The following is a 14,801-nucleotide window of genomic DNA, read 5'->3' as shown; positions in this document are numbered from 1 at the left end:
TACATAAGCAATCTACTAATCCAATCCAATCCAAACCAATTAATGCAGTCACCACGACAGAAAGTACAGGGAAAAAAGAAACGGCCAGAACAAGCAATTGTACGGATAGATCCAACGAGCCGAGCCACAATTGTATGGTTCCGAGTCCCGATGCATCGATGCGACTATTAGCTACCCTACCTGTAGTCAGTTACTACGGAGTTCTAATTCAGTGATGACTGATTAGGCAATGCAGTTGAAAGTGGGTCGATAACGGAGTCTGATGTCATCACTATTTACTGATGACTCTCTTCCCCTCCCCCTTTCATGCATGAATCCGTGGTTACGAGGGAGAATGTGTAATGAAGAGGGGAAGGGCTGACGTCAATCTTGGTGAATGATTGAATGATCAATTGTTTGATTACTCAATTCACAGACTAACTACTACTAAGTATATGTGATCGCTTCAAACCGAATAAATCAAATCATATACCGGAACCCCTTCTGCAGCTGTCTCGCAGCCGCAATATCAATACCCTCAACGTCCGCCGTCCTTTGCAAGCGCTGCAATTCGCGATCCGTCAACACGACATCCTCGTCCTCCAATCTCGCCAGCCTCTTGTTCAGCGACTTCAAATGGAAATACATAAAGATAGCCATCAGCGCACCGACGCCCTGCAATGCGATACAGACACCCATAGCAGGTCGATAATGCGGCTTGTCCTTCTCGCGATACGTGTAGGGGGTCCAGATGCTAGCGGAGTTACCGATGGAATTGATGAAAGCGTAAGCGGCGGCGCGCTTGGCCGGGGGTCGGGGAATGGCGTTGGCGATCCACGAGTAGACGGTGCCGTTCTGGGCGAAGACAAAGATCATGAGGAAGAAGGAGAAATAGCGGGGGCCGAAGCCGTTGGTGGTCATGAAGATGACGAAGCCGACGATCGTGATGGGGATGGGGTAGACGAAAAACCAAAAGCGGTTGCCCAGGCGGTCGGACATGTAGGAGTGCGTGAGGCTGTAGAACACCATGAAGATGTAGGGAGGGGCGACGAGCAGCAGGGATATGATCTCCCCGTAGCCGAGGGTGCCTGTGAGTGTTGGGAAAAAGTTCTGGAAGCCGCTGGCGCCCGTGATGGCCATGTAGGCGATGGCGAGGGCGTAGGTCTTGATGTCTGAGAAGGCCAGCTTGAGCCCTTTGATCTGGCTCATCTTGCCGGCTTCATCGACGTCGGCCTCGGCTGCTTCGATGGCTAACCGGCGGTTCGCGACGTGCTTCATCTCCGGCGAGAGGAGACGCCAGGTGTTGGGGAAATCGGGCAGGACGACAGACACTGTCAGGCCGATCGCGATGGTGATGACCCCTTCGATGATGTAGAGCCACTGCCATGCGGAGATGCCCTGGTGACCGTCCAGTCCATTTAAGATTCCGGCAGCGATGAGATTACCGAATGCGCCGCTGAGCAGGGAACCCGAGTAAAATATACTCATCCGCAGAGCCAGTTCCTTCTTAGTATACCACTTGGACAGATAGAACAACACCCCGGCAAAGAAAGGAGCCTCCACTAAGCCCAGAATGAAACGACAAGCGACAATACCGCCGTATCCCTTGACCTGGCTGGTCAGTGTCGACACCAAGCCCCAAGCGGTGGTGAAGAAGCCGAGGTAGAGCGACGGCCGACCCATATAATTCAGGAGGAGGTTGGACGGGACCTGCATGAGGATGTAGGCGACAAAGAGGATGGACAGGCCGGTTTGGTACTGCGCGTCGTTCAGATTAAGGTCTTCTTCCAGACCTTGGAGTTTAGCTGCAGCGTAATTGTTGCTGCGGATGAATTAGTTTCGTTAGATAAGGGGTACGCCATTCACGACACTTACCGATCAATGTAGTTCATGAGATAGACCAAGATGACCAGCGGCATGATCAGACTGTCGATGCGACGCCGGAGCTTCCTCTCAATCACTTTCTCTTCGTCGGTCAGTTGCGCAATCTGCGCGACTTCATCGTGGGTCATGTTGGCTTTTTCGCCAAAGGCCTCCGAGTCGGTAGTGACATTTTCGCCCATGGTGAACGATACTCGAAGGAAATAGAAAGTAGCCGTAGTCCGCAAGCAAATTCACAGCCCGGTCAAATCTAACACCTTCGAAAAAGGATCAGCGAGCGACCGAAGCGACTTTATATAGAAAATGCCGGTCGCACACGGCAATGCTTGACGAAAGAACCGGGGTAACCACCTAAGCTACAGCACATCAAAACGTGGGGGAGCGACCAACCAACAACTCGCCGAAAGGGACCACGGAACGACTGATCTCATCCGGGGTCACACCCAACGTTAGTGCAAGAGTCCGGGGAGGAGAAACAGCTTAGCAGCCAATCTGAGACACCTTCCCAGCCGTCAATCGGTTTCCCCCACGCGGGGCGCTTTCTTCTTCATCCATCATGCGGGTGACCCGTCTGGGGTTCGGAGCATGTCCGCGGGGAAAGGGAAGGGATCTACACCGTCACGATCGTCTAGACTTACGCTCTCGAGCAGGTCCTCCGAGTGTGGCGTCCACAGGGGTGTGGGTGGTCTGATGGGTTGGACCATGTCCCTTGAGTGCGGGTATCAAGGTTTACATGCGCGCTGGAGGCTGGCTGCTTTGTTCCATCCCGAGGCACTTCCTCGTCACTCTTGGGAATGCTTGGCTCGCACCATCTCCGGCTGGGTCGTATTGCTTGGTTTGTCAACTCTGCTGTTACCGGTGGTGTTCTCGTCGATGCTCCGATCGTTGCATGATGGAATTATGGAATAGACTTCATGTTCCTCGTATAGACTCTACCTTTCGGATCCGAGACCCCCACGTGCCAAGTTGCTGGGCAAGCTGGGAGGTAACAACTGCATCTATATACTAGTAAGGGATGCTATCTCCGCTCCGCTGACCTTATAAGAGAAAGGCCTTATTCATAGCGTAATCGAATCCCGAAACGATCTCACCTCGGAATCAATGTCTTCGAATCCACAAGGCTTCTCCCAGCGAAGTCGTGACTCGTCGCCCTCCGCCCACCATCCCCGTGCGCCCATCAAATAGAGCCTGAATCGCTTCATGATTGACTGTATGACCTCTTCCGGAGGTTGTCCCCAAAAGATGAAATCCAGTGGCGGGGGAATTCGAAAAGGCTCTTGGGTCAAGAGCCCCATTGTCTCCAGGCGTGAGGAATCCCACATCACGTATCCCGCTCGACGAAGCTCGCGCGTCGCAACGCCTCCGACAAAGTCCGGTGCCGGCATTTTCATATGAGACCAGATCCAGACTTGTGACGGGCCACTGTTTGGATCAAGGACTCCTAGCATTGGGAATCGTTTCATATCCTCCGGGCGGTAGTTTTCCAACAGGGTCGTCTCATCCATACCGATTCTATGGACAGGCATCTCGTCGTGAGGCAGACGGGCGACGTGGCCAGTCACGGTGGGTGTCAGAAGTCGATATCGTTCAACGTTTGTTGGAGCCGTGATAACGTTCTTCAGTTGGATGAGGCTTTGCAAAAGCTAGCGAGTATTAGACGGCCGAAACATGATTCATTAAAGTATGGAAGGGTCAACGTACGAGTTTGCCCATGATAGTCGGTTGCCCGGCTGTTTCCCAAGGCTCAATCATGGAATAACCCACCGCTCGAGACGCCCATTCTATGTCGTGGGCCGCAATGTGATTGAATACTGAGAGAGTATGGTAAGTTGAGACCGCGTGGGATTGGGAATATGAAGTGACTTACACGGTGCCAGTCTCCGGAACAAATAATCACTCGCACAGACCATTTGCTCGAGCTCCCAAACATAGAAGCGTCTGTGGTACATGTCCCATTGCTCCCGCTTGTCAACCTCCCAATTTCCGTAGCGGAAGAGCAGCCGGTGGATTTCCAGCTGGTAGAAACTCCTAGCCACACGGCGCCATTCGTCGGTCGAAAGTGGCTGAATTGAGGCTGCGGTTGTTTTGGATAAGGCAGACGAGGTGAAATCGGCGGTAAAGAATTGGGTGCATTGATACAACTCCTCCATTTCAGACGCAGCCTGCATAGACCAGCGAAATGAGGACGGGATATGACGGGCCTGGTATTGGTCTAGGATCGCCAGGACATCTTCGGGCATCCAGTCCTCTTTCACGCTTCGAGCATTGAATGCGAGGACTGCATCGTGGAGTAGTTCTGGATCGATCGAGTGTAATATAATCTGGCGGAGGATATATTCGCTGCGATCGGCAAAAGCCCAGTACAATGCGGGGTGAGTTAGTATTGCTGCCTTGAGCGTCGCTACGCTTGAAAGACCACACAAGATGGCTTGTCTGCACTCGATGGGCAAGTTGCACAGAGAGGGTGCTGGAGTGGAGCAATCCTGAGAATTCATGGTGTGGTCAGAAGGGTTGTTGAAGAGTGAAGGCGAGGCTGTGTGTCTCCAAAGTTGACACGCGGAGATAGACACCTTAGGCAACGAGGCACGAGCCTTTCCTAACCAGGAAAGTGCAATCGCCAAATCATGTGAATGAGAACAATCTACCTTATTGTATAAGCATCAGGACTTCATAGATCCACAGTGACCCAACTATGAAAAACAACCCCTTCAACCTCCAATAACATTCCAATACAGCCTCTCCATCCTCAATTCCTTCATCAACCACTGCGTCCCGCCCTCCCTCTCATAGTAGTACCCTCCCCCGGTCTCATGCCTCCCCCTCTCTGTACCCTTCGGTCCACAATGATAAATAAACGACCAAGCAGCCTTCACCTCGTTCGGAGCAACTTGCTCTAACTCCCCAGGCCCGACGTGATGGACCGTCTGCATCGTTTTAAGCATCTCGCTAAACTACCATGCGAACTAGGCCCGTGAGTTGAACTTATACTCCACCTCATCTTCACAAACGAGGGTCCCGTCGGTGTTGTAGAATGAGAAGGTTGCGTATGGTGTGATGACGTTGTCCATTTTGTCAAGGTCGTTGTCGTCGGCGAGACGGCAGTACTAGGACTTCTTGAACCGGATTTGCTCGGCAATTTCTGCGGCGATTGGGGAAGGCATTCTGTGTCTGGCTGTAGGTGGTTTAGTCCAGGCCGGCAGGAAAGATCAAGAGTAGTTGAATCGATGGGTCTAGAAATTGAAATCTAGGTGCTTGAGATCACGAGAATGGAAAACCAAAAAAGAGGAAACCAAGTGAAGGAATGATGGTGTTTATATAGTATCTATAGTTTCACGGCAACTGAAGTTCCACAAGGTGTGACAAATTTAATTAGATATATATGTTGATAGGGCACCAGGGCGGACAATTCAGGAAGCTGTCAAGTCGAAACCCTAGATGCTGCCAAAAGGCAAATCTATATAATTGACTTTAGTTGCTTATAATCCCTACATAGATCTGTGAGAGAATCAAGTGGTGTAGGGTGGAAGCAAAAGTATTTAGATAGATGTTTGAAGAAGAACAAGGAATTTCCGTTATGGCAAGAGAGACGGCCACTCTACAGACCCAGAAGCCATTGAAATTGACCAAGAGAGTCCCACCAGGGAGCAGAAAATCTAACTTTTCACTAAAGAATCCCATGCGCATGGGGATCAGCACAGAGTGTGGTTTGGTGGTATGCTTGGGCTTATTTGAGAAAAGACATCTACGCAAGATCCTGGCTCACTCGTGCACAAGCAAGGGATTTAAAAGCTGCCTAAGGATAACTATATATTGGAAAGAAATTGCCTCCCTGGCCGGGTCTGAGAAAGTTTAGCGGCGTGTGCCCGGGAATTTTCCTTCCACAATATTCATGATTATTTCGCCTGAAGTCATATTGAAACGTTATTTGAGTTAACTCAAAGACATAAATTCCCTTATCTATTCACACTGAAGACTGTACCTGTACCAATCGAAAGCGAAACCAAGTCGCTCAGGCTCATCTGAAGAAAGCTCCCGAAGAAGTCCACGCTCCACTAAATCCTGGCAGAATGACTTTTTCCACAAAACTTACTGTTCTAAGCGGTTCTTATTCACTTCTTCACAGGTGTTGCTGTAGCCTTGCCCGGCGATTGATGCTTTGCCGCGGATGCTCTCTAGGAGCGATCTCCACCACACCCCGAGGCTATGAAGTATCCCTTGAAATATGCGACTCGTTATAATGCACCACCGATCGATGAACGATGCTTGGATGACGGGTGCTATTTGAACATTCTCATTCTTTCCACCTCCGTTGCTTTCCATCACAACTGTTTTGTCGCTCAACAGCGTTTTCGTATGCGTCGCCAACTCCTTGATTGTGCCGTACTTGTTATGCCAGCATCTATCAATGATACTGTCAAGCAAGGGATCAGCATTCAATTTCGGAAACTCCATATTCTGCAGCAAGTCCACCACTTTGGGGCCGTGGTCGTAAGGATTCTCCGTAAGGCAGCGGTCTCCATAAACCTCGAAACCGTAGTTTATCAGGTAGTACAAAGATCCTAAAGCGAACTGTTCTGTGCGAGGACCCATAAAGCCGGAAGTTCCACACTCTCCTTGGTCTGGCTCATTGCCGTTAAGTATTCTGCCGTACGGAGCCATGCAGGCTTCGTAGGCTGTTCCAATCGCCGCCGTACAGTCAAAGTCAGACAGCTTGAGTCGGTCGCGATCAAGAAGGATATTCTCGGGGCGTAAATCGCCGTGGGCAAGGTTAAGAGATTCTAGAAAAGCAACGGCTTGAGCGAGGTCGTTCATCCATTCTTTTCGTAGGGATAGAGGCTCTAATCTGTGCACCGTAGTGACTACCATGGTCTGCTGATCGCGGGTGTGGTTGTTTTGTATTCTAGACGAAAGTGATGCATCTAGGCCATCTGTTAGTAGATAAAACAGCCCCAGGCAAAGAGTCACACCTCGCATATACTCCAGGAAGATGCCACTGTCTGAAAGCAGAAAGCACTGTACAATTGAAGGACAAAGTGGGTTTTGAGTGAACATCCGATAGATTTCGAGCTCTTTCTGGAATTGTTGACGCTCAAACTCTCCGGATTTTGGGACTTTGACGACGATAGAAGGATGGACCTCGTAAACGAACGAAATTGCTCCACCCCAAATCCAGTGCACACCAGGAAATCGGCGCTGGATGTCCATGTTTGAAGCCGATCAAGCGAGAAGTGGTACCTCACTTGAAGGGGACGGGAAGGGTTTGCCGCTTGTCAACTGGGAAGAGGAAGAGGAAAAGGACGTCGGTAGTAGGTAAGGGCAGGGCTGTAGTGAATGTGTCACAAATCGCTTAGCCATTGTCTCCTACTGCCTGTTGTTTCAGGCTGCCGGCTTACAAGAGGAAAGATAGAAGGGACGAACGGCAAATAATATCAGCTGCTGTGCTTGGAATTTGGCATGACAAGATCGAGAACTTCCCGTTAGATGGTCCAGTAGGGCATGCAAGAAAATGTAGGTAGTATTGCCCAGAATGGCTTATCGATTCCACTCAAGATCCAAAATCCCAAATATCCCCTAGGCCTTCTTCCAAACCCCATTTTTCTTCACATAAACGCCATTGGCAATACAATCAGGGCACGGAACGCGCTTGATTGTCTTCCCAAGGTGGTGCACTGTTTTCTATAAGATGCCGCAATTGTTGCAGCCATTCAGTTCGATGATCCTCCCGGGATAATCGACTCTATGTCTGCATCGGTGCTCGATGGTTTCAATGAGCTTCTGGCACATGGTGTTTCTGGTATTCATTCATGTTAGAGTTGTCCATTTTGACTAATCATAATCAACTCACTTAAATTCAATAGTTATCACCAGAATATTGAGGTACAGTCTCCGCCGTTGGATGGCGAGGGAGATAATTGCCGTCAAGTACTGACGTCGTGACCCAAAGAGGATACGAATAAAGTAGCGGAACACTTGGACGTATCTGGAGACTCTATCGTGAGATTGAGAGTTCATGAGATATCTTGGCCAAATGTTTGCGTTCATCACCGACCAAGCAAGGCATTCTGAAAATAATTCACTCTCCTACGATTCCATACACGATACCACTCCATGGTGAAGCGCACCAGCCTGGCCTACCATGGACCACCAATTTCATTAGTGAATCGGCCTCCGCGCTCTCATCTCTGAGTAGATGCCTCCCTGTGGTCGCCTAGATGAATAATAAAGACAGACGAAATGAGTCCAATCGCCCTAATTATCAATACCAAAGCTCGTGTCGCCGACGGAGATTGTCACTGAATCCAAGTTGCTTCTGCCGTCTTTCAGATGTTCTACACCTGGTGGTCCTTGTCTCCCGACGGAAAGAGCTATTGCTTGATTCATCATGAATAAGTATACCCGAGCCTAATAACTCGTTTGGGGAGATGCATGTTAAATCAACATACTACTTTGATTCAATAAAGCATGGTATAGCGGGACATGTCCAACTGCCGGTCACTTACATGAGACGAATCAAAGGGTGATTGCCGGGGGACCCTCTTTATAATTGAATGTTACCTTGAAGTAGGCATCAGACCGTACTGAAGCCTGTTAAAAAGGTCGGATAGGTGATGGGCGCAAGCAGATGTGTCATTGTGAAGCAGCAAGCACATGGATTAGCAGGACATTCGCAAGGTCTTCTGACCAGCCTGCCTCTCTCTTGTGCAGCAACTGCAAGTTAAGCAGGGTTATAGGAAATAATGTTGCTTTATAAGGGCACTCTTCTAATGCGCTGCACCTATTCACATCAGTGAGCATTATAGTTGGTACAAGATCCGAAAACCAGTTCCAGTAAGCTTTTGATTCAGGCACAGCCCTGGTTTGTCCTAGAGCATTCCGGAAAGAGATGGCCAAAGGGGGCGCGCAAGTATGCAGTGAGTGGCCATTTAAATACCTAAGCATTTGCCTACCTGCTGCATTTCCTTAGGGATTTGGGTGTTATTGTTGCAAAGTAGACAGGTGTGGAGCCAATCCTTCGTCATCGATAAGCCGAGGCAGCGCGGCGGGTCCGGAATAACTTCAGCTCCGGGGATAATGTCTAACCCGAGTGGGACTAGCGGTGAAATCCTGATCGGGCAGGTGCGTTTCCCCGATCCCGTGATCGCAAGAGGCAGTTTGCCAGTTCCATCTTGAACCTGCATCCCACCATCCATCAATTGCCAGAGTTTGAAGGGAAACCAACGAGCGGAGTACAGTTACATCGTCGGTTTCAATTTGTTTCGTCAGTGACAGACACCAGCATAGTGCCATTGTCGTTCGTCTCATCTGGCCTCACTAGAGTCGCTTTGACACCGCCCGAACCCACACGGATGACACCGGCTCCTCCTTGCCTTCCAGCGTGCCTCGTCATTGGCCATTGCCCATCCCTCCCACCGGCGACGATGGCTCGTCGATGGTGTAAGCGAAAGGGGGGATCTCGGACATGCTCGTCCTGATCTCGCTTGTCTCGTTCCTGCCGTACCGTTGGCCCATCCACACCAAAGCCATTCCCCCAGTCCATCCTGGATTCCTGGCATCGGACCCTCTCTCATTCTCGCTTGTCTGTCCATGGTTCATTACGATTCGCGCGCTCGGCTCCCCGACGAACCGGGAGAGAAGGAGTCGCCGGTCAATGCCAGTCGAGCCTCTCGTCAGACGCGGTCCTGCAAGGTCTGTCGGGCCCGCAAGGTCAAGGTGCGTTCCCGATCCGTTGTTTTCCCTTCTTGCTTTAGCTTGGCGATGCCATCCCCAGTCAGGAACTACTTCACCTTATTGTCTTTTTTTCTTTCAAAAATCATTTTCAACTCTCCCTGCTTTGCGTTTGCTATCTGTGCTTTCCACGTCGCATTAATGTAGAAGGTTAATTAAATTACTTATTATGGATGACGCAAAATCTCATTGGTTTCATGCGCGCGAGCCCAACCGAAAAGCCTCAATTGACCACTGAAAATAGTGTGACCGCGTCAAACCCTGTCATGCATGCTGCGCCCATGGGTACCCGTCGAAATGTGTCTACGAATCGATGCCGGATGAGGACCTCCAGCCCATTACCCAGGCCGAGGAGATACGTCATTTGCGGACGGAGATCCGCGAGTTAACGGTGCGACTAAATAATCGCGGTGAGTGTTCCCACACCAAATAAGCTAACCGCTTGTCACAATATTTCATGGGCTAATTTGGCGTCATCTTCCTCTAGAGCACCGTAACCGAACCCAACGGGGACTTGCTGAGCTCCAGGAGCTCTTCGACACCGTACGTTCCGCCCCGCTCAATGTTGTCGATCACCTTGTCGCGGATATTCGTGCCTCTCGTGGGGAATTAGAGGCTGTTTCAACCGGTCCGTGGGAAGGAACACAAGGTGCGTTGCGCTTGGGCCAATGTGGAGTATACTCGGAGGCAAACAAATCCACTGACTTGCTCCGAAGGACACGACGGATCCTTAGTCCCGCGCCTCTCATGTGAGAATTACGATGAGGGTGTGGATGACGAAGGCTATGTCAGCAACCGGTCTGGCCATGCGGATTTTAATCGGAGCTCATCCGAGGAGTCCGATGGCTCGTCTGTCAGTTCAATGATATGCATGAGCTCGACGCGGCCAATGCTCGATATCTTTATTGAGCGATTTGTCGACGCTTTCAGCCCAGAGGTAGGGGTCAAATCTGGCCAGGCAGGAGCCTTGCGACGCGCGGCCGAGATTCGCATGTTCTCGCCTATCCTTACCGACGCGTTCGAAACTGTGTCAGTGGCTTTCTTCGGTCGGTCTATTCAAGACAAGGGCATCGAGGCCTCGGGTTTCCGTACTTATCCCCGTGTCTTACGTAGTCTTCAGGAAGCCCTACAAGATCCGGAGCGTAGTAAGGCTGAATCTACTTTGGTGACGGTCATTCTTTTGATGGCCTTTGAGGTATGTTGCCTAGGCATCTCAATCTTTTAACCATCGTCTATGCTGACGGGATATTTAGAGTGTTGAGCGTACTACTCAGGGATCACTTTTGGCACACGTTCAAGGCGCAGTACGTTTGATTGAACATCGAGGCCCTGAAAACCACATTTACGGTGTTGAGCACTTGCTATTCACGGAGCTTCGTCCGTATTGGGTATTTTCCTCCTTCCCTACAAGTTTATCTGGCCTTCCGTTAACCTCAAGATTGTTTTAGGTTGGAGCCGCCCTCGGCGCTCGCTTGCCAACGTTTCTAGCTCATGAAGATTGGAAGACAATCCCCTGGTCGGCTGGTACGACCAAGAAGGACATTCTTCATCACCTCCTCGATCTGACAGTGGAAATACCGGCCCTATTATCGCAACATGACTCCCTCGAAGCCGACCTGCAGTCTGGGATCATGATGGGCGCACATGAAACAGCGGTTAAGCAGACCACGCTATGGAATAGCATTGCGGATTTGACTTCTCGATTTCTGCAGTGGAAGGTCGCAATGGTCGATAATTACCCTGATGGTCCGCCGAAAGAAGTTGAGACGGAACCCAATGATCAATTCCCCACCTTCTACTGTCGGGATTTGCGCACTGGTGCCATAATCAAACCCACCAAATTCGCATATCCAAACCTACGCCTGGCCCAAACCATGTGCTTGTATTATTCTGCGCGGCTTGTCTTGTCTTCCGTGGACACCCGACCGGATCGCGTTGGCCCGGTCGAGCAATATGGGTTGGGATGTGGCATCTGCCGGAGTTTGGAATGGTATATACTCACTGCGCCAGGAAACATGATCAACCGCTTAGCCTTCCCTGTCCGGGTGGGTTGGGAAGCTTTCCCTGACGGCGGGCCTGAGCGCAAGTTCATGTACGAGGTGCTGAAGCTGGTAGAGAAACGTCATGCATTGGGACTGTGGGGAAGTTCAATGCCCGAGCTGTCCGTTCGTGCTGGCTCACCACCTAAAGCAGCTTAGAGTTCATCTCTGCTGGTTGCACACTAATATGTATATTTCGGGCAGGAGGATTTTGCTAGTAATCGCAGGACGACTTCTAGCATGCAGTGGAAATGAAGTAATGATTTATGTCAGCGAGATCTGATGATTTAAGCATCCGGTATCGTTTGGAGGACTAATTTGGGAAATGTCTTAATCAATATTTGCCAGTTCCATGTCGTGTACAGAATGTCAAACATCGGGTTCAATGTTGCCTACCTTATTTTTGGTGGTACGACGATAGAAGCGGAAGATTGACATACCACATGCCACACATCGGCTGCAATATTCATGTGGCTTCATATTTCTCCTTGGATTTCTGGAGTCGAGAAGATCATCCTCGGCCCCTTGAATATCAAGTGTGATGAACACGCCATGGTACATGGCTCTTCCCGCCTCGCTATCAAGGCAAAGCAAACGTACGCCTTATCCTGGCCTGAAGGTAGACACCATCATGCTGTCCTAAAGGCCTATTCTATCAAGCGACAGTAAGAACGAACTCTAGCAACCAAGAAGGCTTGGCCTTGCTCTTCTGGACTGTAGAAGACGGTCCTCGTCAATATCCCCCTGTATGTGAATGCAGCATATTGTAAAGGATGTCTCCTTTCGATACTGGGCTCGTGGATCTGGCAGTACTTGAGTTCTGGAGCTCTGCTATCGAACCTCCATGATTTCTGGGAAGGACGCAAATAATCGGGCCTGTCTATTAAACGAAATGAAAGAAAAGGATTTCGCTGGGCATGGAAGCTCTACATAATCCATGGGAACATCCGTTACATTAGTAACACTGACTACTATAGCAAACAGCGCGGAAAAGGCCGAAATCGAACACGGTTTCCAGTATAAATAAGCCCGTGCTCCATACAGGGCTTAAACACCACTCTAGATCCCTTTTCTCGACTGACGCCTCTGAGTATCCGACCTCATCATCAGGCTCTCTTGAGGCAGCGCCCAGGCACCAGATAAACCATTCCTATCATCATGCGGTTCGACCTCGGCTGGATGTTCTGGTTTTTTCTTGCCTACTTCATATTCACTAGAATTTGGGGTTCAGTGGTTTGCTTGATGATCCTCTGGGCTGCTCATAATCTGATCGCAGATGTGAGATATTTCCGTGACATTGTACCACGAGCTTTGAATGAAGCCCCGCTTATGATTTTATTGATTGGCTTTCTCTTTTTGCTGGTGAGTTTGCGAACACTCAACGGAGCTGTTTCTGTTGAGAATCGAGTTCCTTCGTGGAGAGAGATTAGATAGAGTGTGGGTTAGAATGGTGAGCTTTGTGGGATTGGTGCGGCTTTCTTGTTATGATATGGATGGAGTTTTGCCAGGATGTGCTGAGGCCTGCTGTGATCTTTAGAAAAAGATGTTGAAGTTAAAAGATAATATGTAAAACTCTTTAACCTGATTTGCGTGTAGATGAGAAGTAAATGCTTGAGTAGGTTATTTACTTGATCCATTTTGTAGATCGTGCTGTAGGATGAACCACTTTTCATTCCATATGGACGTTTGACGTCATGGTTCAGTCCATAATGGAAGAAATCGTTCTTTTGGTCGTAGAATTCTTGATATACATGGAAAAAACCATCATCTGCAGTCACTCCGTGGCTCGGTTGGGAAGAAGCGTTTGCTGTAGCTGAAGTTAGACGAACTTGGAAGAGCCCGGTCGCCAAAAGCTCTTTTGTGTGATTCTAATGGTATAATCCGGAGATTTTCTATTCCCTGAATGAGAACTCACTGGGCATATATATGCCTCTCTACTATACCCCAACATACCCTCTTCACCTCACCGCCATCGCCACTCTATTACTTCACTCGCTCTATCAGCAGAATTAAGTCCTCAAAATCTCTACGAAACCCGCTTTGAAAGCAAAGGGAAAAATGGATTCCATGATGGAGCAATTCCGACGCATGCCATCGTCCAGTGGAGGCCGGTTCATTCTGACCATTATCTCTATTTTCGTTATAGGCTACCCGTTTATCATTGCTGATAGATACGTCGACGCATATTTCGGAGGAGCCGATAAAACCAGATACTTCAACAATCGGAGCGTGAGTGCAACGGGCATGGCTTTCACGATCGAGCGAATCAAATCCTTCAAGTCCATGTCATTGTCCGACGGACTTCGGATCATTTTGAACTGGGCCCTGCTTTGGTTCGCAAGCCAACTCTTCATTATTGTCCAGATGAGGATGTACAGAACTCGCAGGGGGGAGGATAAAGTCGAAGATCCTAACTATCAGAATGTGATCAAAGAAGATGTCTTTGAGTGATTCAATCTCAAGGGTCTAGAGACGTCTTTGCCATGATGCACACCTTTCTAGCTTATCATGTGGGTTTCCTTTACCCCTTTTTACTCTTGGTCATGGCGCGACTAACGAAACTGTTTCAGGCAACGGATGTTCTTCATAATTGTATCGCCCTGTTCTCTTGTCCTTGTTGAATCCTTGATGTTCTGTCGGGCTTGATGGAAAGGACATAATCGGATTGGAGGTGATTGTGCTTCGTTCTTATCTGCTGTTTCATATCTCATTTGTTTATGGGCTGGTACACGTTTGTTCGCTTGCAATACGGCCTGCTGTGTCTCAGATCAAGTTACCACTTGCCATACCAGACCTTTAGCTCCCAATTTGAAAAGGTTTCCGATTTTCATAAGTTCAATATGTCTCGTAGTCGACTGTAGACCATCCATAAGAAGGCATGCAGTTCTGGAAATAACCAGAAAAGTGCAGGTAGGGAACTTGTTTCCAACGTTTGGCCTTGAATTTCTTAGATTTTGTAGGATATATTCTGTAGAGGAGCATTTTAACTTTCTTGAAATGTTCTTCGGATCTTGACAGACACTGGTCTTCAGCCTCAGAATAGATTCAGCATACGAGATATTCCCTATAGTTGAGGTATGAAAAATGCTTGATAGCAATACAGTACAATCTCATGTTGTTGTTTATGGTGCCCCATGGCTGTAAAAGCGTAGACAATCCCTTCTGATTCAACTTCAT

At 49.2% G+C, this 14,801-nt stretch overlaps 5 protein-coding genes across 5 annotated transcripts; 1 reads left to right on the top strand and 4 right to left on the bottom strand.

Moving 5' to 3' along the window:
• Positions 1-459: 459 nt before the first annotated feature.
• Positions 460-2,042, bottom strand: LDX57_010611 (putative MFS transporter; the record flags this gene model as incomplete). Its single annotated transcript, XM_046092356.1, has 2 exons — positions 460-1,801; positions 1,855-2,042. 2 exons carry the CDS (start codon positions 2,040-2,042, stop codon positions 460-462), a joined length of 1,530 nt encoding a protein of 509 aa, XP_045948334.1.
• An 876-nt stretch (positions 2,043-2,918) lies between these two features.
• Positions 2,919-3,573, bottom strand: LDX57_010610 (uncharacterized protein; the record flags this gene model as incomplete). Its single annotated transcript, XM_046092355.1, has 2 exons — positions 2,919-3,503; positions 3,562-3,573. The coding sequence occupies 2 exons, from the start codon at positions 3,571-3,573 to the stop codon at positions 2,919-2,921; spliced, it is 597 nt and encodes a 198-aa protein (XP_045948333.1).
• A 68-nt stretch (positions 3,574-3,641) lies between these two features.
• LDX57_010609 (uncharacterized protein) lies at positions 3,642-4,355 on the bottom strand (the record flags this gene model as incomplete). Its single annotated transcript, XM_046092354.1, has 1 exon — positions 3,642-4,355. One exon carries the CDS (start codon positions 4,353-4,355, stop codon positions 3,642-3,644), a length of 714 nt encoding a protein of 237 aa, XP_045948332.1.
• Positions 4,356-5,811: 1,456 nt separating this feature from the next.
• LDX57_010608 (uncharacterized protein) lies at positions 5,812-7,065 on the bottom strand (the record flags this gene model as incomplete). Its single annotated transcript, XM_046092353.1, has 2 exons — positions 5,812-6,779; positions 6,828-7,065. The coding sequence occupies 2 exons, from the start codon at positions 7,063-7,065 to the stop codon at positions 5,947-5,949; spliced, it is 1,071 nt and encodes a 356-aa protein (XP_045948331.1). The 3' UTR covers positions 5,812-5,946.
• A 2,014-nt stretch (positions 7,066-9,079) lies between these two features.
• On the top strand, positions 9,080-13,156 carry LDX57_010607 (Zn(II)2Cys6 transcription factor). The gene is made up of 6 exons (XM_046092352.1): positions 9,080-9,570; positions 9,830-9,995; positions 10,073-10,234; positions 10,302-10,780; positions 10,839-10,973; positions 11,034-13,156. The coding sequence occupies exons 1-6, from the start codon at positions 9,445-9,447 to the stop codon at positions 11,781-11,783; spliced, it is 1,818 nt and encodes a 605-aa protein (XP_045948330.1). The 5' UTR covers positions 9,080-9,444; the 3' UTR covers positions 11,784-13,156.
• Positions 13,157-14,801: the final 1,645 nt, after the last annotated feature.

Source organism: Aspergillus melleus (assembly GCF_016097325.1).
Source record: "Aspergillus melleus strain CBS 546.65 chromosome Unknown contig6, whole genome shotgun sequence".
NCBI lineage: Eukaryota > Fungi > Ascomycota > Eurotiomycetes > Eurotiales > Aspergillaceae > Aspergillus > Aspergillus melleus.
This window is presented reverse-complemented; position numbering and strand designations above follow the sequence as displayed.